We start from the raw sequence: 23,874 nt of genomic DNA on the forward strand, positions 1-23,874 counted from the left end.
CCGTAACTTTTGTATGGCTCTATCATGCCACCCTCCACCAATGCCTCAACTCTTGCAGTCAACCACTGTGGACTTGCTATTGATTAACTGTACTCCAACATAAACATTTAGCCAGAGTATCTCCATCAACTTTGGAGTTCCAAGCATCTAGTGTGAACTCCTTCCTCTTTCTCGTCTACATGCTTCCCTTCAGTGCTTTCATCCAGACAGGACTGATACGCCAAAGTACACCAGTCTACTCCTCCATCAACTATCGCAGTCACCTCAGCGCTGGCTGCTAGCATTCAGCTTTTGCGTCATAACTTCTTCCAATTTTAATTCAGAAGACAAAGTGTTCTTCTGCCCTACTGATTCCACTGCTTTCCCATATTGTTTACAATCGCAGCTGGGGTTTAAACTCCATTGAGCATCCATCAAAAGGATGCTGCAACTTGGCTCACCTCTGCCAGTGAAACCTTTATGCACCTCCACACTTGACTTTCCTTTCTGGCCCTTCCAACTTCTGCCTTCCACTCCAACTTGTTCAAAGCTCTGCAGCATATATTTTGTCCTACACCAAGTCTCACTTGCCAATCACTGCTGTTTGCTGAGCTGCAATGGCTCCTCATTCCCTCAATGTCTCAACTTTAAAACCTCCTTCTCAAATCTGCTGCTTAGAAGTTTATAGAAGTAAGCGCTTAACAAGGCAGGAGTTATCATTGCTGGGAAATAGAGAATTAGTCCAAATTTGGCACAAAGTACTCCAAACATAAGTAACACAATTCATACGCAAAATCAAGTTCTCTATTGTGGCCTGACAATAGGCCCAATTTCCCCTCAAATCAGCACCTGCTATAAAACCGCTGATGCGTTTGTTTCCCACAAACAAGGGGAAGGTTAGAAATCTTCACAGAAGGTGACAAGAATGCAGAATTCTGATAAAGCCACTGTTAAAGCAGAGTCCATAATTCTTTTGAAATGGAATTGGATAATTGCATGAAAAAACTATTTTGTATGGAGAGTGAATATGGGAATCAAATCAGACGAGGAGATTCATGTGAGGAATAAACAGCAGCAATGTCCCTGTGATCTAATGTTTCCACACCATGACATTCAATGATTGAATGAAAAGCATTGTTGTCAATGTTTGCATATTATGAACTAGATAGCTATTGCCAAAACTAATTTCACAAAATCCTCAAACCAGAGAGGACTGTCATCCTACCCATTTGGCCTAGATTCCAACCTGCATGTTAATAGTAAAGGCATTTATTTCAACCACACAAATTCAATTTTCAATATTTTATGTATCAAGTTTTCTTCAATTCAGCAGAACAGTTAGGAGTCAATTCTTCAGTTACATATTACATATAAATGGATTTTAATAAGAAGACTGCAATTATGTGAAAATTTATTGCAATAGTAAGAAAGAAGATTTACAGAGGTTAAATAGCCTGTCCATGAAGCAAGTTTATTAAAGTACATCAGGTCAACCAAATCCCGTACAATGTTTTCCACAAACTAGTTTTCTGTATTATCATGCTTGGAATCCATTGCAAATTAAAATATTAGATGAGTACAAGTAATCATCACAAGTTCACAGGCTGTAAGGGGCATATCATAAGTCAAGATTCTACAAGATATCTCTTGCACATTATTCAAAGGAATTAAATAGAAACTTAAAAGCCCACCTGCAGTAATCCTCAAGATGTCTACATGTACAATTCTTTCAAGCACAATTTCATAATGTAGTGACCAACGTTATGATTAGTCCAGGTTTTGATTTTGGAATATGTTCTTAGCAAATAACAATATACATACAAAAAAAATTGTTTAATTACAAATTTGCTTGAAAGCATGTGTTAAGTAGCAGGGATCTGAGGCAAACCAAATTCGTCCACCAGTACACCATCCTGAAAACACAAACAAGTCTTAGTATTGGTTAACTTAAAATAAATACACTTTACTGCTGACAATATTTGAGTACTGTCCACGTAGAGATATAACTGTCAAGTTGGAGTGGGCTAAAAGACTAATCAAGTATCAAATGCAACCTTTAGATAGCAAAGTGGGAGTGTTAATGAATGTCAACTCATCAAAATAACAGGCACTACATATTACACAAATAATTAAAAGTGCTTATGGTGTTTAAAACATGTCACTGCTGTTCACCATAAATTCTGAAGAGGCAGGCAGCTTTTACATCACTTGACAATATTGGGGGTTGATGGAATTAGGTGCAATAACAATAATAATCAAGTATCAATGGTGCTAACATATGTATTGGACAGACTAGCAACATTACAAAATGGCCACTATATATTCAGTAAAATATAACTACTACTACATAAATACATGAATCTGAAGGGGAACATGTTTAAAGATCGGGTTTACACAGAATGTTATGAAACATACCTTGTTGGTTTTTGCGTCACTGGGAACACCTTCAGGAATAGATGGTGCAGATGCAGCGTCATCTAGATAGGATGAGTCCTCATCAGCTAGAAGCTCATCACCCAATGCATCCAGTTCTGAATGTATAAAACAAGGTCATTCAGTGTAAATAAATGCAGATTTTCTTACATCCACTTAATCAATGTGCTGACCTTTGGCTGAGGTAAGCATCCTCACACCCACATCCTTTCCTGTAACACTATACAACAAATCACTTGGAGCATGCAAGTATTCCACAGTGACTCAGGCACTAGATTTCCTTTCTATTCTGTCAGACACTTGGGCAAAAAGACTCTGAACCTACTATGTGCGCAACACACCTATGTGCCAATACAATGACCAATAAGGCTGCCTCACATTAACATTTAAAATAGCTAATTTTATTAAATGAAACAAAGTCAACTAAAATCATTTGCAATAAGTAGCATTTATGTCAATTCCCTATAGAACTTTCAGGAGTATCTAAATAAACAATAGTCTCATGCATAAACTTGCCAAATGAACTGGACAAATTGTTCATAACTGCATTTTCTGTAATTCGTTCATGGGATGTGGCCATCGAGCATTTGTTGCCGATCTCTAACTTCCATTAAGGAGGATGTGATGAGCTGCCTTCTTGAACCACTGCAGTCCGTGTGGTTAACGTACTCCTCCTTCTGTTAGGTAGGAAGTTCCAGGATTTTGTCCAGCAACAGCGAAGGAATGGCAATAAGTCAGGAGGGTGTGGGACTTGGAGGAAACTCTGGGGTGATGCTGTTCCCATGTATCTGCTGTTATTGACCTTCTGGGTGGCTGAGTTCACAAGTCTGGAGGTGCAGTTGAAGAAACCTTGGTGAATTGCTGCAGTGCATCTTGTAGATGGTACGCACTGCAGACTGCGTGCCTGTGGTGGAGGGAGTCAACATTTAAAGTGGCGGCAGGGATGTCAATCAAGTAGACTACATGGTTGTGCACGGTGTCCAGCTTCTTGGTGCTGCACTCATCCAAGCAAGTGGATAGCATTCTATAACACTCCTGACTGGTGTCTTATAGATGGTGAAAAGGCTTTGCAGAGGCAGGTGGTGCATTACTCGCCACAGAATATCCAGCCTCTGACTTGCTCTTGTAGCCAGGTTTTATGTGGCTGATCCAGTTATGTTTCTGGTCAATGGCTGGTCAATGGTGACACACCCAGGATGTGGATGGTGGGGGATTCAACAATGGTAATGCTGTTGAATGTCAAGGCAAGGTAGTTACATTCCACAAATGTCATTTATCAGTCCACGCCTGAATATTGCTGCATGTGGTATGGGCTGCTCCATTATCTCAAGAGTTGCAAATGGATTGTGCAATCATTAGCAAATGTGCCCATTTCTGACCTTATGATGGCAAGGTCACTGATAAAGTAGCTGAAGATGATTGAGCTCAGGCATCACTCTGAGGATCTGCTTCAGCAATGTCCTGGGGCTGAGATAATTGGCTTCCAAGTTGTCACAAGATGTTCGTGGTTCTTTCTTATTACTGTTCTACCAAACAAAATTATAATTGTGTTCTGATGCTCAACACTGACATAGAAATTGTATTGTAATACAAGTGTATCCAATATTTTTGAAACACTGACATTGTGACAAAATTGCAACCAGTAAAATATATTGAGGGTAACTTTGTTACCAGCACATAACCTTGCTGGATTTAAGCATAGCTTATAAATAGAGCTACAATACCAAGCTCCGAAATCCACGCTGGCTGGGGAGTCTCATGTACTTATAAATCAGGATGACTTCATTCTCACCAGCTTCCAGATCATCCTCATCAATCTCTGGCGTTCCATAACTGCGACTCAGGGCTTCCTGCACATCATTTGCTTCTTCCATCATGTCTTCCAGTTGATCTTGTATGTTCTGTGGAGATCAATAATGGGTAAATCATAATGTAGCTAGACTAATGTACAGTATGAGGACATTCTTGCAAAATTCACTGTTACCTTAACTAGTAACAAAGTTATTCTCCATGTAGCACCAGAAAAGTGCAATCCAAATAACAGCAATCTCACCTTCACTTATTAGTTGATTGGTTTGCCATGCATTGATGCCAACTTGTGCAAATTAGCATTGGCATCTTAATTCCTGATTGCAGCTTAGGCAACTAAATGTAGAAGAAGCTATTTTCCATTACAAATCTGGGAAGTGATTTATTGTATATTTCTAAAGTTCATTTTTTTAAAGAATTACAGAACTTGAGAGTCAGGTCATATATTAAAACCAGCTACCATAATGACATGGACAGTGGCAGGCAGCAGTTAAATAATCAGGTCACTTCCAGAAAATGCCAATTCCACTGAGCAGATGAACACCTGCAGGCAGCTAGTGGGAATCTTGATTTAGGAAATGTCCTCAAAAGACAGATGAGCGAATCTGTGTGTTAGCCAACAGCATCTACAGCCCACAAGCCATGATGCAGCTGTAGTACGTAACACGTCAACGAAAGAGCAACCGTGGACAGTCTGAAACATCACCAGGCTTGTCGCCATTGCCTTTGGTGTGGAGGACAATCGTGGGCTCAAATAATAGTCAACTGACATGATAAAATAGTCACAATCATGTCCTTTATGTGAATTGATCCAGCCTCTGTTCAACACATTTCCATGAATTTAGTCAGATTCATATTTTCAGTTTGATTCCAATTAACCCCATTGAAATTTATAACTTAGGTTAGCTGGTTACACACAGAGTAATAGCGCAGTGTATACGCAGCATTTGATTTTGGTGCAGAGACTGTGTTCCTCAAGAGTTAACCACATCAATTGAGTATCTGCAGAATAAATGTTTTATTTTACGCTCAGAAAAAGAAAATATTTTGTTCAAATTTAGACAAACCACAAAGTTTGTAAATATTAAACAAATAAATGGATACACTATCAGCTTGACATAGTTGATAGCAGAAAGGTGTGGGACTCCAAGTTACGAGTAGAGAATACAAAAGCTGGGCTTAATCTCCTCTGCTCTGAGAACAAGAGATTTACTAGATGTGCTCAAAATCATGAAGAGTTTTGATAAAATAAATAAGGAAAAACAAACAGCTGGGGCAGTGGCCAGAGGGCACAGATTTAAGTAATTGGCAAAAGAATCAGAGGCAAGATAAGGAGAAACTTGTTATTTTTGGGAATGCACGGTCAGAAAGGTAGTGGAAACAGATTCAATAATAATTTTTAAAAGAATGTGAATAAATGCTCGAAGGGGAAAATTTGCAGGGTGAAGGTGAAAAGACAGTGGAGTTGCAGCAATTGGATAGCTTTTCAAAGAGCCGGCAAAGGTGTGATGGGCCAATGGCTTCCCTTCTTTGCTATGTATAAGTCTGAAATTATTATAACCAGATATACCAACATAACACAGCACTGAGCACTGTCAGAGGTGCTGTGGATAATGCTAAACCAGTGCAGCATCTTTTTGTTCTGACGACTCACGTAGATATTAAAAATCACAGGGCACTGTTCAAAGGGGAGGATGTTTTCTTGGTCAATATTCCTCCTTAAGCACCATAATGAAAAAGACTGACTTCTGGAAGTACTATGTCTACAGCAACTGCTTACATAAGCATTACTTTGAAATGCAATGACTTATTACATGAAGTACATAAGGAAAGTAAATTATAATTGGCAGCTTACTATCACCAACTATTAAGAGCCTTGTTCCAGGTCACTCATGTCCCTAGCAGCCTGCTTGGAACAGCAATAGCAAAGATTTAAAAACAAATTAACTGGCTGCTTTCTTAACAAAGCATGTATTTAGCTCAGAAATGGTGGGAATGGAGAGAAAAAGAAATGCAACTCACCAAAATTAAGAACCAGACAAAAAAATCCAGGGTATAAAAATATAAAACATAAATAAATTATAAATATATAAAAATAAAACAATAAAAATCCAGGTCGTTCAGGACAGAAGTCAGGAAACACTTCTTCACACAAAGGCTGGTAGGAGTGTGCAACTCTTCCACAAAAAGCAGAAGATTGAATTCAATCAATAATTTCAAATCTGATACTGACATATTTTTGCAATCGAAGATAAAAAAGGATATGGAGCCAAGGCAAGTCGATGGAATTAAGGTTCAGATCAGCCATGATCTCGCTGAATGGTGGAACAGGCTCTATAGGCCTAACTCGGTTCTGATATGGACATTACATTTGTTGTAGGAAATCAGTTTTATTAATTTTAGAAATGTCTGACACAATTATCCTGCTCTTTGTCAATTGACCGATTTCAGTTGGAAATCACAGCAGTTACTAAACCCAGAATACAGGATATTACTTCACCTCAATTTGATCAATCTTGACTTGTTTGTACGCTTTCTTCATTTCCTTGACTCCAGTTTTCATTGCATCTACCTACACAACAAATCAAAAATCAGCATACCTGCACAATTCAATTAAGTTTATTTTAGACTAATTTAGTCTCTTTAGTAAAATGTGCTGTTTTCTTAATATAACATGAACATTTGCAATATTGCTCCATAATACTGCGAAGATGTCTCATTTTTACTTTTCCACATTAAATGCGTCCCAAATTTATGTTAAACAATTTTACACTATCAGCACGGCAGTACTGCAGATATGCCATTTCATCTTACTGTAGTCTTTGTGTCTTTCAGCGTCTGTATAGTATAATTGGCTTGTTCCATGTTGAACGACTGCTGCATTAGATTGTCCCTCTGCTGTTCATACCTATCATTAAACACCAAAACATTCAAAATGTTTATCGCTTAAATTATTTTGAGTACACTGCAATCAAGATTAACTACAGAAAAAAAAACTCACATTCTCTTCTGCTTCAAAACTCGCATTGCTTTTTGCTTTACCATGTTCTAGAAAGCAAAAAAAGTCATGAGTATTTTTGCTGGTGTAATCAGAGTGCACAACCACTGGTCTTTAGTAAAAAGATAAATCTCTGATAAAGAGATGCAGAACCAAATCTTAAGAATAGACCACTGTGGAGCATTTAATTAAATCTTCAATAGATGATGGCTCGGATCTTCCGAGGAGTAGCAATCATTGTCAGATGGCCACTCCACGCAAACTGTCCCTCGCCTCGACACTGCTCCACATTTCTTGCCAAGTGTTCCAAGCCTGGCTTTCCCAGAAATGTGGACCATAGCGTCCTTAGGAGAGCTCAATTGCAGTGGGGGACGGGGGAGAGACAGTGGAGGGGGGGCACAATGGGACACACCCCCTTTTTATGGCACTAGCTGCCGTATAACAAGTTTAATGGTCCACTTTGAATGCTGGCGGGCCAGGGTGCAATCGGCTCGGGAGGTAGTCATTGGGGGTGCGTCAGGGGAAGTCAGGGGGTCAGTGAGTAATTGAGGAGAGGTCAGTTCTATAGTTACCCAGGAGTTAGACTAGGTTTTAATTTGACTTGCGTTCCCCGGATAACTATCCAAGTAAGTACATCAGAACTGTCCGAAGTCTCCAACTCTAACTCAGAGTCAGAGACCTTCGGGGGGGGCAGGGAAATTATCCATCGGAAGCTGAAACTTTCTAGGCAACTCCTATGGAGGTACACGCATCAGAACTTCCGCAGGAACCCGATGTGCTTCTCCGGTCCTATGTCAGGTCTCTGATGATCCAGAGACCAGAAGACTTGGGTCTGTCGACTTCCTCATGGATTTTCTTTTTTAAAATGCTTTTGGCACTGCTTAGTTTCAGTTTTAAGACTGCCATTTGATAGTATTATGCATGAAAGGAATAGTACTTTATTTTCCTGAATTATAAATGCTCTTAAACAAACTGCATTGATTTTCATCTCATGTAGGAAAATATATGGCAGAAAGCAAGGTTCTCGCTTTTGTTTTTTTTAAACCACAAAAATTTATTAAATACTTACCTTAGATGCACCATCTCTCATTTTCTTCATTTGGTCTTTGTATTTGGCCAATTCGACATCAAGCCTAGCAATTTTCTTATCGATAGATTCTGCTCTGCCATCGACCTGAAAAAAACCCCCAAATATTTCTAAGTTTCATCATTCCTTCAAATGGAACTGACAGAAGAGGAGAAAATATAAAAGGAATAACAGCTTTCACTTATACACCAATCTACTGATGAGAATATATAAAATCTCTCTTTTATCCCCAGCAGCTAAAAGATAGAGGGGGGACAGATACAGAAGGTTGGTGATGGGGACAGAAAAAGTGACAGAGAGGGGACAAGGGTAGTGAGATGCAGAAGAGGAAGACAAAGGATGGGAGAGAAGTAGAGGATGAGGGACAAAGGAATGACAAAAGAGATGCTAGATAGGGTTGACGTTAGCAATCACTCATGGACTTGGGGAAGACAGACCGGCAGTTCTCTTGGCTAGGTAAAGAGGCTAGTGAAACTCCTTTGCAGGCCGGGAAAAGAGCATTGTCAGTGCTGGCATGGGGGTGGCAGAGGTCTCCTAGTGGGTAGGTCTACATCAGTGGAGGACGAATAAAAAGAGGTGGAGATGGGTGGGAAGAAAATAAGTAAAAACCATTATTGGGCTCACAATAAGGTACATTATGGCTGGAAGTTTGTTGGTGGGAGTACAGGAAAGTCATGCCTCTCAAGCAGGACCATTCTGGAAGGGACATTTAGGCATATATATGTGCTCAATCTGTCCATCTCTTCACTTTTTCAGCTATAAGTTCACTAATAGACATTTCCAGCATACTTCACAGATTTGCAAAATTTTTGCTTTGAACTGCACACAATTCAATCTTCATCCTAAACATTACCCAGCAAGATAATGGAATATCAATTTATCTGTGGCCATGAAGTGGTTTAACAGTGGAACTTTTTCCTGCCATTCAAATTTCTAAATGCTCTTTAGATTCCATATGTGATATTACTTTTTCTATTGTAAAGATGTCCCATTGTTATCACTTTCAGGCACAGAAGATACTGCAGGTAAAAATGGACACTGTTTAAACTTTGACATGGAATTTGGTGATCTGCTTATTGCTTTTAAGATAATATTCTGGTCCATTTTATAATCTAGTTGGCTAATTTGGCAAACTGGATTCATGGCATTTCAGGGAACACTTCTAAAAGTCTGCAGCATCCAGGCCCACATCAAAGGGAAACACAAACCTAAGATTTCAATTTAGATTCAAATGATCTACACATTCTGTAAGCTGATGACCTAAATACTACAAATGTGACTTAAATATACAAGAGAGAAACAGGACACTTCCTGAATTGCTTTCTTCTCACAATTAGAGTCCACTGCCACTACTTCAACCAGGAAACAAAAGTGTCTTTTAATGTTAAAAACAGAATCTCAATCAAGCAGCAATGTAACAACACATTTGGCCTCAGTGCCCTTGGACCAGGAAAGGGGGCAGGGAAGAACACACTTCCAATCACTAGTCAATGACTCTTCCTAAAAAGTGCATGGGGGTAACAGCAAGGATCAAAATCAAGCTCACCTGGAATACCCCACACTCCTGTGAATTAATCAGTGCCATATAAAGATTTGGGGAGGTAGCCCATAGCTGTCACCTCTGTGAAACTCTGTAGAGAAATGTGTGGGCAGGGTGAGGTGATGCAGCACGACCAGTTTCAAACTCTTTCAAGTTATCAACAGTCACAGATTGCAACTCTTTCGAGTACAATCACAGTTCTTGGTTTTCCGGGAGTGGGACATGAACCCACAACCCTCTGATTCAAAGGCGAGGGTGCTATGAACTGAGCCACAGCTGACACCTCAAAACAAAGCATGCAGCTTAACACTAAAGGCAACTTTACAAGGGGGCACCTGGATATGAACAAGGGACCTCTTGATCTGCAGTCAAATGCTCTACCACTGAGCTATACCCCCTTACACGACCAGTTTCAATATAGACATGCTGAAACCATTTGCTGAGTGAGATTGTTGTTGAGTTGATTGAATACACAATTAAACAACATACAACATAAGTAGAACAGCTGCAATCTTTAAACCAACCACCACCAAATTTTATAATTGGGAAGGGTGGGTTGGTTGGTGGGGGGGAGAAACGCTGAGAAAGAGAAAAAGAAACATACTTTGTATAGAAACAACTTTAATAAACCCAAAATAATGTTGTCCTCTGCATCACAGAAGCACCTATTCAAACAAATTTTTTTGCAGCAGAAGTCTGCTGTAGCAGAGATGAGTGTGTTAAGTGAAAGCACAGAATATCGGGAGGTGTACACCTGCTTTGTGGATTATGAAAAAACGTACGATTTGGGTAAACTGTCAAAAGCTACTGCAAGTGCTGGAGGTGATTAGAATTGATTGGAAAGATAAAAGAATGATTGTTGCTCTGCATATGGGACAAACTGCTCCAATCAGTTCAGGATTTGGGGAAACTGAACCTGGTGTAATCGGGAGTGGGTGAGACAAGGCTGCCTACAATCACTACTGCTTTTCAGCATCTATGTGGAAGCCATGATAAAAGATGCACTATATGAGGTACAGAAAGTAGGAGGTCAATTGGTGAAGGTAGTGAGATTTGTAGATGACCAGGCTATAGTGGCTAGCACAGCAGACAATCTAGATATTAATGGATAGAATGAATGAAGTGGTGAAAGCTTAGGGAATGAAAATTAATGTAGAAAAGAAAAAAAATTATGAAGATTGGAAGAAATAATGTTGGAAGAGTAGAGGTCAAGAAGTCAACAGCTGGACCAGGTATCCCAATTTAAGTACCTGGGCAGCATTTTGTCAGAAGGTGGTTAGTGCCATAAAGAAACCAGAACTAGAATCACAATGGCAAAGAAAATGCATTCTCCAAACATAAAAATTGCTCAGCAAAGGAATGAGTAGAGATTTTAAAAGAGCGATCAAAACCTAGATTTGGAGTGTCTTGTTGTACAGGGCTGAAATATGGACCTTGAGAAAAACAAAGGGAGATTATGGGATCTAAACCAAGGTGGAGAAAGAGAATGGTGATGTTAGACAACTTGAAATTGAAAATGGAGGCTTCTATGAGCAACTGAAAAGGAAAGCGCAACACTGAGAGGTGTGGAAAAATGAGCAGAGGAGCTGCCTTTGGCCAGATACTGCTACAACCCTGGATAAAAAACTTCACTTATACAGGGAGACTAGAGAAATCACAGCTGTTCTCCTTAGAGCAGAGAAAGTTAAGGGGAGATTTGATGGGAGTGTTCAAAATCATGAAAGATTTTAACAGAATAAATAAAATATGATCTGAAATGTACTGCCTGAAGGGATGGTGGAAGCAGATTCAATAATAACTTTCAAAATGGAACTAAACAAATACCTAAAGGAAAACATTTGCAGGAGGATGGGGAAAGAGCAAGGGAATGGGACAAATTGAATAGCACTTTTACAGCACAGGCACTATGGGCCTGTATTGTATCATTCAATGATGTTACTTGCCATAAAAAGTACATTATAATTTGTTTTTCCTTCTTCTGTAGAAATAGAAGAGAGACAAGTGGGTAGCAAAGTCAACAAAGAATGGAAATCACAGAACCAAAAAGTTACTGCAACAGAACAAAAGTACAGTTTAATTCTCAAGTGGCAGGACTGCAAGTTTTGTTCAGTGTCGCTTCATGTGACCCCTGAATGTTTTCATTCTTTGGTGTGAGTAAAGGGTACAAGGTAATACCGTAAACCAGACATTGGGGTACAGGGAGGGCAAAGTGTAGTCCGTAAATGTAAATGGTGTTACATTGCCTCAAATAAACAGAAAACTTCTACATGGGAGTGCTGCACTGTTGGGGGTGCAGTCTTCTGCGTGAGATGTTAAACCCATCTGCCCTCTCAGGTGGATGTAAAAGACCCCAGGGCACCATTTTGAAAAACAGTGAGCTATCCCATGGCCTGGCCAATAACTATAGCTCAATGAACATCATTAATAAAAATCTATCTGGTCATTAATCACATCGTGGTTTGTGGAAGCTTGCTATGCATAAACTGGCTGTCACATTTCCTTACATTAGAACAGTAACAACAAAAGTACTTTTTATTTGTTCTTAGGATGTGAGCAATGCTGGCAACGCCAGCGATTATTGCCCATCCCTAACTGTCCTTGAGAAGATGATGGCGAGTCCCCTTCCTGAACCACTGCAGTTCGTGTGGTGTAGGTACACCCGCAGTGCTTTAAGGGAGTTCCAGTATTTTTACCCAGTAGCAGCAAAGTAATGGTGATATAGTTTCAAGTCAGGATAGTGCGCGACTTGGAGGGGGACTTGCACGTGATGGTGTTCCCATGCATCTGCTGCTGTTGTTCTTTTATGTGGTAGAGGTCGCACGTTTGGAAGGTGCTTTGGCGAGTTGCTATAATGCATCTTATAGATAGTACACACTGCTGCCACTGTGTGCCAGTGGTGGAAGGAATGAATGTTGAAGATATGGATCAGGTGCCAAGCAAGCGGGCTGCTTTGTCTTGAATGGTGTCAAGCTTCTGGAGTGTTGTTGGATCTGCACTCATCCAAGCAAGTGCAGAGTATTCCATCACACTTCTGACTTGTGCCTTGTAGATTGCAGACAGGTTTTGGGGATTCAGGTGGTGAGTTACTTGCCTCTGAATTCCCAGTCTCTGACCTGTTCTTGTCGCCACAGCATTCATATGGCTGGCCCAGTTAAGTTTCTGATTATTGGTAATACCCCCACCATCCCCAGGATGTTGATAGTGGGGGATTCAGCAATGGTAATGTCATTGAATGTTACAGGGAGCTGATTAGATTCTCTCTTGTTGGAGATGGTCATTGCCCACACGTTGTGTAGAATGTTACTTCCCGCTTATCAGCCCAAGCATGAATGTTGTCCAAGTCTTGCTGCATGCAGGCATGGACTACTTCAGTATCTGAAGAAAATGAAGTTCTAGAAAAAACTCAGCAGGTCTGGCAGCATCTGTGGCGTGAGAAAGAGTTAACATTTCAAGGTCAAAATAATTCTTCTTTGGAACAGAAGCTGCCTGATTTGCTGAGTTTTTCCAACGCTATGTTTTTATTTCAGATCTCTAGCATCCATTTATTTCAGTACCTGAGGAGTTGTGAATACTACTGAACACTCTACAATCATCAGATAACATCCCCACTTCTGACTTTATGTTGAGGGGATGGTTGTTGGTGAAGCAGCTGAAGATGGTTGGGCCTAGGACATTACCCTGAGAAACTCGCGCAGCAATGTCCTGGGGCTGAGATGATTGACTTTCAACAATCACTGGCATCCTTTATACTAGGCATGACTCCATCCAGCAGAGAGTTTTCCCTGGTTCCCATTTACTTCAATTTTGCTGGGGCTCCTTGATGCCACACTCTGTCAAACACTGTTTTGATGTCAAGGACAGTCACTCTCATCTCACCTCTAGAATTCAGCTCTTTTGTTCATGTTTGGATCAAGGCTAGAGCGAGGTCTAGAGCCTTGTTGATGTGGCGGAACCCACTGAGTGCTAATGAGCAGATTATTGCTGAGTAAGTGCCACTTGATAGCAGTGTCAATGACAGGTTCCATCACTTTGCTGGTGATAGGGAGTAGACCTATGGGGTGGTAATTGGCTGAATTGGATTTGTTCTACTTTTTGTGGACAGGACATACCGGAGCAATTTTCCACATTGCAGGTCAAAGCCAATACTGTAGTCGTACTGGAACAGTTTGGCTGAGGACATGACTAGTTCTGGGGCACAAGTCTTCAGCATTACAGCTAGAATGTTGTTAGATCCCATAGCTTTTGCTGCACTCAATACCTCCTGTGCCTAAATGACTGTAAAGCGCTTTGGGATGTCCTGAGATTCTGGAAGACACCATAAAATGGCAATTCTTTCATCCTTTCCAGTTCTAACCAAAGGTCACTGACTTGAAAAGTTTCTGGTTTCTCTCTCAACAGATGTGCCACCTGATCTGCAGAGTAATTCATGCATTTTCTGTTTATATTTCTTTATTGGGTGATTTTCCTGGTATTTGACATACTTGAAACACCAGTCTGTGTGTTCATATGCAAGTGAAAAACTTCACAGAATAACTTTGTTCCTGGCTTTGTTTGAAGTGGTGGTAACTAGGGGAGGAACATTTTGAATATGTATCTCTGATCATGCTCCCAAAAGGATGCTGTCAGAGCCTCAAGACTGGATAGAATTCTAACAGAAACTAAGCTTCAGAAACCAGTTACATCATTTAGTGTGCCTGCTGAATGTAGTTTGGTACTTTACGAACTAAGTTACCAACAGTCATACAAGGAAAATAAACAATAAAACTCTGTGCTCAAACAGTGTACTATATTATTCCAGGATCCAGAGAACTGTACCACAGTGTGGTCACTAGGGTTTCAATAAATTATAACAATGAGTGGACTGAGAGAAATTTTCATGTTGTTTGAAAAATACCCAACAATACAATGATAGATTTTGCCCTTTCAAACTTGGAAATGGCACATTGTAAACCAGAGTCAAGTACTGATGATTGCAGGCCATTGTTAAGTGCTAATTGAGGTGATTAATTAGGAGGGGCTAATTGGTTTATGCACTACTTTACCTATAATGTATTGATAACAATTCTGTTGAGAGCAATGAATTACTAACTACAGGTCCTTTTCTTTTTAGCGCTTACGTTAACTGGAAAAGTGCCTGGTCTGGACCACCCACAATCAAGTGAGACTCATTTAAAACACTCAAACAACCTTAGGAAATATGTTCAACAATACATTTTCAAATATCCATAAGATTTTTATACTCTCGCCATTGCAGGAACCACCCTAACTCCCTGCTCTTATAATAGTTACTTTCTTTCTTCTGTCTCTCTTTGCGGCATCATTCCCACCCCCCCAACCGCACCCTCAAGCAATTTGAATTTGAACAAAGCACAGCCCAGAACTGCCCACTTCTCTTCAAAAACCTAACTCTCAAAATTAGTTAACATTTAGCAACACAGAGCTTAATCACAGAAATTGCAGAACATAGACCTCCAACTGGGACAATTTATGTTGAAAAATAGACAAGCTGTCAAAAGTTTTTCAGCTTTCACTCGTCAGGACAGATGCAAGAATATCACATTTCAAAGTGGGCAGCATTAACTTCAGATATTTCCTTATTAGGCACAAGGTAAACTAGTTTTAAACCTATCTTGATACTATCCTGACTTCTTCTGCACTCCCAGTTATACAAGTACACATATCCATGCTAATAACTGAACAGATATGAAAACACTTCAGACTGTAACTTATTAGAGATGCTTCATTCTTATGAATTTTTTTTGAAATTGCCAGATTTCTCAGGGTCAATCAGAAACAGTTTCTTCGTGCTACAGTCATATTTAAATGTGCTGCATACTATATACAAGGCATTTTTAAAGAAAACAACAACAGCCATTAAGCGATGAACAGGCCCATAATGTTTCAGCCTCAGCTACTTGCTTTTCTCTATCCCTTGATACCTTCCCTTTCAAAAAAAAATTACCACCTGCTTCAATGGCCTTCATTAACATTCTATAACCTTCTACTGTATTAAGAAAATCCAACTAATTTCCCTTCTTAATGCTAATTTTTAATTTCTTTTGCATATGAATCTTTCGCAAGTGAGTATTTTGCCTGAATCAATTTTGTTAGTTGTCTTCATTACCCTGAGCTTCAATTAGGTTTCCTCAAAATCTTTTATTCTTCAGGAAAATACTAAGCTCACCTTCCCTATATTATTTTAAATTCCTGATACAATATTAGGAATCATTTTTACTGGGTGCCTCTGTTTGCTCTCAAGGGCAATGATATCTATCGGCCTCCACGTACCAAGCTTAAAATGGCTCAAAAACTCAAATCTGGGGTAAACAAAACTCAAAACACACCAGATGCTGAAAATCCAAAACCAAAACAGAAAATACTTAAACTTTTAGATTAGGTCGTATCCGCAGAGCTCAGACAAGTTAGCGCTAAAGCATGGACCCCTCATTAGAATATGTGAATTTTTACAGCTGAAGGATATTTAAAAAGAAACAGGATAAACAAAAGGGAGAAGAAACAGCGACACATGAGAAAACAGAAATAGAAAGACTTGCAACACTTACATGAAAGAGAGATAATAAATAGCAGCAATGCTATTAAAATGAGACAATATAAAGACAAAGCAGATAAATTTAATCTAAATTAAATGTCCATAACAATCTGGAAAATTATGGTTTGATATTCAGAAGTGAAGTTATGGTTCGAGGGATATAGCAAGCGTTTCAGCATTTGCCTTAGTCTTGGTTAAATAGGAGTCCTAATGCCTTCGTCAGCAAGTTTAATAACAATGTGGGGTTGGACATGAGAGTACAGAGCACTGAAGATTCATGGGGAAATAAATTACACTAGAGAAACAGTTCTCATTTAAATGACAAGAGCACAGGGAGCTGGAGGTGGGAATAGGGGAGGCTGAAGGCAGAAGGGTCTAAAGCCTTCTAGTCATAGAATTAGGCATGGATCATCCTGACAAAGCTTCTACACTCGAAATGTCCACTCCACATATGTTGCTAACCTGCTGTTTCCAGCATTTTCTTTTGTACATTTTCTGCATTTGCAGTTTTTTTTGCTTTGTTTATACTGTTTAATTCACAGCCACTTCTATTCCATGAACATTTAACTTGAAGAAGTTCAGTGCCTTTCTTTGATGCATTTTCCACTGTTTACCTTCACTGCTATGCTTCACCATTTTTATCTAGTTTACGAACACCTACTTTTACAGCCAGTCCAAGTCATTCCACTAGCTCCACCTCAAATTTCACCCACGATCACTAATAACTGATTTGCTGCTATATGTTGCCAGCTCATTGGCAGCACTGACTCACTTAGTTCTATATCATGCTTTGTCTCCTCTGACACTCCTAAATATTTTTGTCCTTTCAGATAACAAGAACCACAGGATTCAACAACTACCAGATGTCAGCTCATTGCACGATTTCTCTTCTTGTTCACTTTCTTCCAACCCCATCTTTGCTTCCAAACTTACCCCATCTGAATTTCAGTATCATCCCCAATCTTCCCTAACTTTGAAAGATTCATCTGCAGCAAGAGATTTAGCTTCACACCGCCCATACCTTCCAACTGTCTCAAACTCAATGAATCCTGAACTTGAACTGAGTTCTCCTTCCATGATTTTTGCCTCCATGCAGATTTTTGGCCAGGGTTCCCCTGCAGAATTGTCTCTTTGCCCTGTCTTCAGCCGTCCTGATCCTCCGATCTTTTATCCCCTTCATTTTTTAAATTAAATGCTAACATGAACCTGGATTCTGCAGTCAGCAGCAAATTAATGATGCTTTTTGTTCCTGATGCTTACAATTGTTCACAGACTTTGTGGGCTTTCATGTGGTAATTAGAAACCCTTCTCTAAGTTTCTCCTTAAAGAAAGCGGAGAGGAAATTTGATCAAGCTGTCCAAAATCAGGAGGGGTCTGCACAGAGTAGATAGAGAGAAACTGTTCACTTTGGAAAAGGGGTCAAGAACCGGAGGACACTGATATAAGGTGATTGACAAAAGTATCAAAGGCAACATGAGAAACATTTATTTGCACAGTGAGCGGTTAAGGTGTGGAATGCACTGCCTGAGAGTGTGGTAGAGAAATATTCATATGTGGCTTTCAAAAGGGAAATGTATAAACACCTGAAGAGAAAACAAGCTCAGGGTTACAGGGAAAGGGCAGTGAAGTGGCACTGTCTAAAGTGCTCTTGCAGAGAGCTAGCATGGACTCGAAAGGCCAAATGGCCTCCTTCTGTGCTGTGGCTACTGTGATTCTGTGACTTTCAGCACGGTGCTTTCTACAGGGGTTCCAGAATCAGTGTAGTGAGTGTAAGTATCACATATTTATTCAACCAATCAGACTGAAGAATCCTTATTGAGCCATGGAGAGTTTAACTTAGGAAGTGCAGTTAATCTGTTTATTTCAACTTAAAATCATGCACAGAAATCAAATAAAGCAGGAAAGATGGGATTTAAAGAGTCAAAGAAAATGTAAAAGAAAATATAAAACCTCCAAAAAAAATCTGAAGGAGTGAGGCTTCTTTCTAGTAAGAGTAAATTTTCAGTGCCAGAGATTGTTTGGTAATGCAAAACTTATCTCGCCATTAAAAGCTCACATACACTTGAATGGACAAGCCCTAAATTTTTCTGGCGTGTCTAGTGGTATTTAGTGGGCAAATGCTGTAATTTCATGTCCTCCATCTGTTTTAATGCTGAATCTTTTGATAAGGTACTGGTGGAGTGTAGCTCCTAGAGCAGTAGGTCACCTTGGAAAGCAACTTCCTGCTTTCCATGTTTAACTGTCCATGTGTGTGTCCCACAAGTTGCTGTCCAATTTACTCCTTAATAAGACTGCAAAATCCAGGCCATGATATCATACAGTTTCACCACTATCCTAACCTACTTTAATCTCTCCCTCTGAATTTGCAACCCACTATATTCTGAAGTATAACCCTGACATCATCAAACCCATTGACAAAGGGGGTTTTTGTTATATGGCAAAAGGACATCAAATTACCAAAGCCTGAAGACCAATCCCCTTGACATTAAAACCTACTTCTCCCAGATTATGGCCCACTACTAAACACTGAGTTATTATGCCCCAGAACATAAGTGACAGCATGCATTCCTTCTGGACAGTTTCTTCCATACACTCTCCAATCTAAGTGTTCCAACCCCCATGCAGCCTGCTTCTACTTCCTCCCCAAAATACAATCAGAACTGTCTCAGTAGAACAGTCATTTCAGCCAAAGAATCCTGCTTTTCTGGCTCTCTGTTATAAATGTACAGTCCCTCCACACTTTCATCGCTCACCACGATGGCCTGTGTCCTTATGTTCGCCTTACATCCGTCAGATCTTCTGTCATTGCAACCATTTTCAACATAATTCCACTACCAAATGTATCTCCTGCTTTCTCTTCCCTGACCACTTTGTAAATGGACTGTGCCCTCTGTTACATCCAGTTAAACTTTAAGCATCATCCTTACCATCTTCCCATACAAGTGGGAATGTACACCTGTACATTCACCTCCAAACAAAAGGTCCTAAAGACTCCTTCTGAAAAAAACAGCAATTTATTTGCACTACCTTGAACCTAGTAGACTGTGGTTGCTGTTCTCAATATGGTCTTCTCTATATCACCAAGACCAAAACAGATTAAGTGACCACTTTGCCAAACATTTCTATTCTGCCCACAAGTAGTCACTTGCCACTTCAATTCTGACTCATTTGTTTTGACCTTCTACATTGTTCTAATGAAGAAACACCACTACAGCTTTCTATTTGGTACTTTGTAGCTTTCATAACTTCAGGTCTTAACTACATTCCCAATTTCTCTTGAACAGGAAGCGATGACAATCTGAAATGGTGTGCTGGTCTTTCCAGGGATGGGCATTGCGTTGGGCTGGTGCTTGGGTTGGGGTCCTTTGTTGGAAGGGCAAACTGTACCTTTTTAAAAATGTTCATGGGACGTGGGTGTCGCTGGCTCAACCAGCATTTATTGCCCATCCCCAATTGCCCTTGTTCAGAGGGCATTTAAGAGTAAACTGCAATGCTGTGGGCCTGATGTCACATGTAGGCCAGACAAGGTAAGGACAGCAGATTTCCTTCCCTAATGGAAGGAAATGGACATTAGTGAACCAGATGGGTTTTTATGACCATCAGCAATGGTTTCACGGTCATCATTAGACTTTTAATTCCAGGTTTTTATTGGATTAAAATTCCACCATCTGCCGTAGTGGGATTTGAACCCAGATCCCCACAGCATCACCCCTGGATTTCTGGATTACCAGTCCAGTGACAATACCACTATGCCACCACCGAGAGTGTCGACCTACACTTCTTCCACATTCTGCACCTACTCCATTTCTTGTGCTATTTTTATCTGCATCATCCACCACCTCCTCAGCTATTCACATGTTCGGTGCCTTGTAAATGTCTTCATTAATTCTCACAATGTCTCCTACAGGCTCATCCTAATATCACTTGTCTTATCTCTTGTATCCCACTCAAGTACTTTATTGATCATTCTGGATCTTTTTTCATGTGAATTTTCCCTTCCACATTCCTTTTGTTGTGTTCCTTTTGTTAAATGCTGCTCATCTGCAATATTCTGACATAGGGTCCATGCCTGACAAGTTAATTTGTCTGTTTCATCCATAGGTACTCTGAGCTGCTGAGTGTTTGCAGCATTTTCAGTTTTTGTTTCTAGTCTGAGGCAACCAAACATCAAAAACAAATGCAACATAATTAGGAGCAGAAACGACTGGATAAACAAGAGGCTGGAAAATGCCAAGTGTTAACAATTGTCATTGCCTTTTGGAAAGGAACAGGAAATATGCAGATCCAATAAACAGAACCAGTTCTTCCAGTTTCTTCAAAACTCAAACATACATGCTTGTGTATTATTTCATCAGCTCTGATCTCAGACTGGGCCCGGGGTGGGCGAAGAGTTAGAATTCCAGTATTAGTACTTAGCTATTCTTTATCCTTCACTGTATTCTACATATACAAAAGTTTCCATTGAGCTTTATCACATCTTAGTCAATAAGGGAGATCTTAACCTTTTCGTTGTAAATCAAAAAGTTCTTTTTTGCTTTCCGATTCCCTTCAACCTCAAAGCATTTAAGTGAATTTGCACCTAAACTTTTCTAAACAACAAAATACATTTAATCCATTTGAGATTTTCCTCATGCATAGAAAACATCGAGGTTGCTTAAACACACGTGAATGAGCAAGTATTCTTGATTTTCCTTCTCTATTCATGTACATGCCATAAGTATGAAGTTGTTCAAAATCACTTCTATTACATGGAGAATGCTGGTAGGACATTAGAAACACTAGCAAGACAGCCCAATGTTCAAGAACACCTAACCAGAGGATCACCCAGCTGGGTATCCATTCTGTACTTTCCATAAACTATAGCACATTCAAAACTCTGCTGCCTGTATCCTAACTTACACCAAGTTCAGCTCATTTAACACCCCTGTCCTGGCTGACCTGTGTTACTGCTGGTCCCCCAAAGCTTCAATAAAATTGCAGAAGGGGCATTTAATTGACAAATGAATTTCATTACAGTTCAGTGTGAGTTACTAGAGACATAAGGAGATCACATATTACTAGGAAAGAAAGAATCTAAATGGGGTAGAGGAGCAAAGTGATCTGGGAGTACAAACACAAATTACAACAAGTTGTGACTCAAGTCAATAAGATCATAAAAAAGCAAGATCAAGCTTAATCCTAGAGAGCGATAGAACTAAAAAGTAGAGAAATTAAGCTAAACTTTTACTGAACTCTGACTGTACCACACGAAGTACTGTACTGTGTACAGTTCTAGTCGTCATATTATATAAAGGATATAGAGGTACTGCAGAGGATTAACAAGGATGATATCAGAAATGCAAGGTTATACCCATCAAGAAAAAAGTGAAAAGACTGGGTCTCTTTTCTCTTGAAGCAAGGTGCTGAGGGATAATGAAGAGAGGTTCTTTAAAATTATGAAAAGTTTAGATCGAGTAGACACAAAGTGAAAAGTTCCACTTGTGGGGAAGAGCAAAACTAGAGGCCATCAATATAAAGTAGTCACCAAGAAATCAAATGGGGAACTCAGAAGTCTTTACCCAAAGAGTGGTGAGAACATAGAACTCTACCACAGTGAGTACGAGATGATTAGTAGAGATGCATTTAATGGGAGCATTAGAAAAGCACGAGGCAGGAGGAAAGAAAGGGTTGTGCTGATAACAGAGAGGATGGTTGGGTGGAGGTTCAAGTGGAATAGAAACAAGAGCTCGGAGTGATTGTGCCATTTCTGTACTGTATATCTTTTGTAATTAAAATTCTCATCCTCACGATTAAATCCCTTCATGGTCTCACCACTTCTCAGCTTTGAAACCTCTTCCAGTCATACAACACTCCTGGAATTCTGCATCCGTCTGACATTAGCCTCTCGTGCAACCTGCAATTCCTTTGCATCATAATTTCCAGACATACCTTTCCCTGCCTACACCCATGTCTCGAATTCCTTACAATTGTACCCACTTCTCTCTCTCCCTCCCTGCATAACCTCTATTAATCTAACCTAACACTCCAGTGCAGTACTGAGGGAATGTTGCAGTGTTGGAGATGCTGGCTTTTGGTGGTGACATTATCCGAGGCAGCTTCTGCTCTCTCAGGTGGATGTGAAAGATCCCATGGCAATATTTGACAGAAGAACAGGGGAGTTATCCCCAGTGTCCTGGCCAACACCTACACACAGATGAGCTAGTTATTTATTGCTGTTATTGGTAGGATATTGCTGTGGGTAAACTGGGTGCTGGGATTCCTATAAATGAATCTTCTTCAAAAGGTGTTCCATAAATGCAAATCGTTGTCTCTTTATGTAAATACAAGCAGCTATATTGAAAACTGACTGTCCTCACCAAGCCGGGGCCACAGACCTCACAGAGGGTCTGTCCCCAGAGCCCAGCCCAACCCGGCTCCCAATGGAAACCGAGTCCGCTTGTTCCGGATTCCGGCCGCTCCACTTCCCAAGGCCCTGATCCTGATCCTGATCCTGGTCCTGGTCCTGGTCCTGGTCCTCCTCTGCCCGGACCGCTCTCCCTCCCTCTCCCCGGGGCTCCCAGCACTCACATTCCCAATACAGTCTGTCAGGTTGGGCGGCGGGGCCTTGGGTTTGGACCGTCCGAATAGCCGGTTCATGGCGACGGCGACAAAAAAAAACAAAAAATATCCGCCCGACCCAGCGGCACCAACGTCACAGCGAGTGGGTGGGCCTCAGAAACACGTGTTAATAACGTAAAACGCACAGAAGACCAGTTTCGGTCCGACGTTAGCGTGCAGCCGTCATGACGTGGACGATGAGCGGTGGCACCAGTACAGCATATGATGCAACAGGGGGCAGGAAAGAGCTGCATTGTATTGATGAGCTGCGATTTGGCCTCAAGTGGGACAAGTGTGTGGCCTTTCATGAATGAAAACTCAAGATGAAAAATTTAAAAAATGCTGGAACCGCACAGCAGGCAAATCAGCCTCTGAGAGTAGATAACCTTTAATAATAGGCAGTTTTGTCAGCACTGTTTTAGTTGGTCGGTGGGATGATTTGGTAGGTAGTGCCTGCCTGCGCCTCTGGGACAACAGTCAGTTAATTAGATACACTCAGTCCTCGCATAAAGTTGTGGTTGCGTTCCTGAAAATCACTACTGCAACTGAAACGACTTGAAGTAAAACATAGTAATCAATGTTAAAACTGTAGTTAGGTTCAGTATGATCTACTTTATCAGAAAAAAATATTAAAACATTATACCCTCTAAGTTGAAATATTTTATATTGCTAAATTCCTACATTGGCAAATGAAATAACTATTAAGATAAAATAAGTTTAAAAATATAAAACAACATAACTTTCTGCTTACAGTATCTCCTGCTCTCCGCAGATCCTGCTTCTGCCATGGGCCGAATGGCCTCCTTATGTGCCATTAAAATTCTGTGGCTCTGTGATTCCTGAACATCCCACTCCCTGATCCTCTTGATCGCAGCAAATCC

General features: G+C 40.3%; 1 protein-coding gene and 1 non-coding gene across 2 annotated transcripts; both read right to left on the reverse strand.

The window, feature by feature from the left end:
* Positions 1-1,266: 1,266 nt before the first annotated feature.
* On the reverse strand, positions 1,267-23,117 carry LOC144678797 (charged multivesicular body protein 5). Its single transcript, XM_078538739.1, has 8 exons — positions 22,964-23,117; positions 8,289-8,393; positions 7,223-7,269; positions 7,036-7,129; positions 6,722-6,793; positions 4,205-4,313; positions 2,395-2,510; positions 1,267-1,892 (listed from the first exon to the last, which is right to left on the reverse strand). The coding sequence occupies exons 1-8, from the start codon at positions 23,030-23,032 to the stop codon at positions 1,842-1,844; spliced, it is 663 nt and encodes a 220-aa protein (XP_078394865.1). The 5' UTR covers positions 23,033-23,117; the 3' UTR covers positions 1,267-1,841.
* On the reverse strand, positions 10,173-10,244 carry trnac-gca (transfer RNA cysteine (anticodon GCA)). Its single transcript has one exon. It is a non-coding gene; the product is annotated as a tRNA-Cys (tRNA).
* Positions 23,118-23,874: the final 757 nt, after the last annotated feature.

This window comes from Cetorhinus maximus, chromosome 3 (genome assembly GCF_964194155.1).
Source record: "Cetorhinus maximus chromosome 3, sCetMax3.hap1.1, whole genome shotgun sequence".
NCBI lineage: Eukaryota > Metazoa > Chordata > Chondrichthyes > Lamniformes > Cetorhinidae > Cetorhinus > Cetorhinus maximus.